Here is a 4,203-nt window from a genome sequence, read left to right as displayed (position 1 = left end):
GTTTTGGTTGATGTGGTCAAATAATTTTGTTAAAACGACTCGGTCTGACACATGTATATCGAAACTACTGAAATTTGTTTACAATTCAATATTTTGAATAAAAAGAGGACTTGCAGAAAATTGCTGGTACTCTAAATTGATGTGGAAATGTTTTTGTAGCCAATGTGTTACAATATTGCTGTCATTTGAATTATACAATCCATCGTGATATGTAACTATAAGTGATTTACTATGCGGCTATATATATATATTAAGATTTACATTATAAAGTGTAAATATGGTCAGTTTTGGTTGATGCTGTCACATATGGTCAGTTTTGGTTGATGCTGTCAAATATAAAAAAGAAGATGTGGTATGATTGCCAATGAGACAACTATCCACAAAATGACACAGACATTAACAACTATAGGTCACCGTACGGCCTTCAACAATGAGCAAAGCCCATACCGCATAGTAAGCTATAAATATGGTCAGTTTTCATGGTTTTGGGTGATTCGGACAAATGATTTTGTTCCATGAGTCAGTCTGAGATATCAAAACTACTGAAATTAGTTTACGATTCAAAATTTTGATTAAAAAGAGGACATGCTGGCACTATAAACTGATGCGTCGAGCATAATTTTGTTTTCCAATATTGCTTTCATTTATATTAAACAATCCATTCTGCTATAAAAATATAAGCTCGTGCAATATAAAATTCTATACACTCCATCCTTACATAAAAATATTACAGATTTACTATGCGACTATAAGAGTTACATAATTTTGGTTGATGTGGTCAAATATGGTCAGTTTTGGTTGATGCTGTCAAATATGGTCAGTTTTGATTGATGCAGACAAATAATTTTGTTACATGAGTCAGTCTGAGGTATGAAAACTACTGATATTTGTTTCTGATGCGATAATTTGAATAAGAATAGGAAATGCTGGCACCCTCAATTGATGCGAAAAAAAATTTGTGGTCATTGATTTCCAATATTGCAGTTATTTATATACTACAGTCCCTCTCGACCTAAAATTATAACTGAATTGCTGTGCAGCTATATAGATTTACATACTAAAAAGCAAATAAGGTAAGTTTTGGTTGATGCAGTCAAAAGATTTTATTACACGACTCAGTCTGAAGTATAAAATTACTGATATTTGTTTACGACTCAATATTTAGGATCAAGGGGAGGGGGTCCAGGGTTGGAACCCCACTTTTTTTTAAACATCAATGCATTTGAATGGGAGCATATAGTTGGAACCCCCCCCCCCCCCCCCCCCCGGGCCCTTTAAAAATGTCTGGATCTGCCCCTTCATGCTGGCACTATAAATTGATGTGAACAAATTTGTTTTCCAAAATTGCTGTAACTTGTATATTACAGTCCCTCTAGACCTAAAATTAAAACTGAAGTACTGTGCAGCTATATAGATTTGCAGAAAGAAAAAGCAAATAATGGCAGTTTAGATTGATGCGGTCAAAAGATTTTTGTTAAATACTCGTAAACTGATATTATACTGGTTAATGAGGTCCGATAATTTTGTTATGTGATAACGAGCCATCCTGATTCCCGGAATAACAAATGTAAAACAATTCAAATACTAATGCCCCCCCCCCCCCCCCCCGTAATACTAACGGCCTAATTTATGTACAAAAAATGAAAGAATAACAAATAATTTATGTGGCACATCAACAAAAGAAAACCACTGAATTACATGCTCCTGACTTGGAACAGGCACATACATGCAGAATATGGCGTGGTTAACAGGTTAAACATGTTCTCTTGCCGATTATAAATCTGAAATAAAACCGGCAAAATAGCAAAACCCCTATATAATTTAAATCGCTTTTTTACCCAAGCCTTTATATTAAGGCAAAGAGTTCTTAATTAACTCTAGCCGTAGAATTTATAAATCAATTTTAGCCGTAGAATTTATAAATCAATTTTAGCCGTAGAACTTATAAATCAATTCTGGCCGTAGAATTTATAAAAATCAATTCTAGCCGTAGAATTAGAAATCAATTCTAACCGTAGAACTGACCAAATATTTGGTCAGTTCTAGCTAGAACTGTCTAAAACTGTTCTAGGGTAGAACTGTCATGATCAGTTCTAGGTAGAACTGTCCAAATCAGTTCTAGGTAGAACTGACCAAATCAGTTCTAGCTAGAACAGTTCTAACCTATAACGCAGGTACTTCTGATTTGAACAACAGGGTAAATCTGTCCTTCTATTATAATTGTTTCTTCCTTTTTTTTCAAAACAAACTTTCAATAAGGGTTCTACAGTGATATCAAGCCCCCAAGCTTTCATTTAATACCAAACCTACCCATTGGCAATTATTTCACTTTCTGACAAAAATATTGCAGCTTCTAGTAGGAACTATTTAATTTGAAATATGTACTGCTTTCTTGTAAAGGAGAATGCTCTTTCCGACCGGGCCCGAATAATTGGTTCTATACAGGTGCACGTGGAGCAGGAGCAACTGAGATAACCCCTAGTTTTTGATGGGGTTCGTGTTGTTTATTCTTTAGTTTTCTATGTTGTGTCATGTGTACTATAATTGTTTGTCTGTTTGTCTTTTTAATTTTTAGCCATGGCGTTGTCTATTTATTTTTGATTTATGAGTTTGGCTGTCCCTCTGGTATCTTTCGTCCCTCTTTTCTTTATCTAAAACAACTACTGTTAAGTACCACACTCTGATAAATGTTCCATTGTGTGTACCCTGTAAAATCTGTTTTGTGTAACATGATAGTCTTATTATAATCAAGTAAGTAAAAGATGGTGCATTGTTTTTATTATAACAATTTTAAATATAATATCCGATACAGAGACACTATGTTTCTGATAAGTGTTGTCGATCAAAATCACTGGTAAGTGATTGTCCTGCATTCAGACTGTCTGAAAATTATAAATTGGAATTATAATCATACACATGAAATTCTCTAAATCATCATTTTTACAGCCTGAATAAAATATATTGACAGCCTTAATAAAATATCATTATATATGTATATTCAATATTTATTGTTTATTATTTGAGTGGATTTAAGTATACACGCTGTAAGTTCTCAATTGTACTATTTACCCAGACGAAGGTCCTTCGTTACTGACATGGGTTATACATATTTTTTTCTTTAGACTATATTCAGAAGTTAAGGCTAAGTTTACAATAAATGGACTTTGGGATATGGGTGTTGTTCATTGTTGAAGGCCGTATGTTGAGTTATAGTTGTTAATTTTGGCGTCATTTGTTCTATGGCGGAGAGTCTCATCTGGTTATTATACCACATCTTCTTATTTTTTTTATATCAACTACGGTATTAATTTTAGTTTCTTGTGTATATTTCGGAGTTTAGTATGACGTTCATTATCACTGAACTAGTATAGATACACCTTATGTTTGTGATGTATGCGGTAAAGAAGTTACCCATCTAGGTAGTTAAAAGTTTCACATGAGAACACAGTCATACAGTCAATAAATCTCATCACTGTGATGTTGGTGGTAAAAATTTTAGTTATCTTAGAAATGTACAGAGACACCGTGATAACACATATAGGAGATAAATCTCATAACTGTGACGTTGATAGTAAAAGGTTTAGTTATCTTAGAAATGAACAGAGACACATGAGAACACATACAGTCGATAAATCTCATCAATGATGTTGTTGGTATCAGTTTTAGTTATCTTATAAATGTACAGAGACACACGAGAACACCTACAGTCGATAAATCTCATCACTGATGTTGGTGGTAAAAGTTTTAGTTATCTTAGAAATGTGCAGAGACATGCACATGAGAACACATACAGTCGATAAATCTCATTACCGTGATGTTGGTGGTAAAAGGTTATTAAGTTATCTTAGAAATGTGCAGAGACACATGAGAACACATACAGTCGATACATTTCATTACTGTGATGTTGTTGGTAAAAGTTTTAGTTATCTTAGAAATGTGCAGACACACATGAGAACACATACAGTCGATAAATCTCATTACCGTGATGTTGGTGGTAAAAGGTTATTAAGTTATCTTAGAAATGTACAGAGACACATGAGAACACATTCAGGAGATACATCTCATTACTGTGATGTTGGTGGTAAATGTTTTAGTTATCTTAGAAATGTACAGAGACACACGAGAACACACACAGGAGATAAATCTCATGACTGTGATGTTGGTGGTTAAAGTTTTAGTTATCTTAAAAATGCGCAGAGACAC

The 4,203-nt window shown here is 33.7% G+C and overlaps 1 protein-coding gene across 1 annotated transcript; it reads left to right on the top strand.

Annotated features, from left to right (window-relative positions):
* Positions 1-3,759: 3,759 nt before the first annotated feature.
* LOC139494382 (zinc finger protein 564-like) lies at positions 3,760-4,170 on the top strand. The gene has a single exon (XM_071282545.1). The coding sequence runs from the start codon at positions 3,760-3,762 to the stop codon at positions 4,168-4,170; it is 411 nt and encodes a 136-aa protein (XP_071138646.1).
* The last annotated feature ends 33 nt before the right edge of the window (positions 4,171-4,203 follow it).

Source organism: Mytilus edulis, chromosome 11, assembly GCF_963676685.1.
Source record: "Mytilus edulis chromosome 11, xbMytEdul2.2, whole genome shotgun sequence".
Classification (NCBI taxonomy): domain Eukaryota; kingdom Metazoa; phylum Mollusca; class Bivalvia; order Mytilida; family Mytilidae; genus Mytilus; species Mytilus edulis.
Note: the sequence above shows the minus strand (reverse complement) of the source record. Positions and strands in the feature narration are given on the sequence as shown.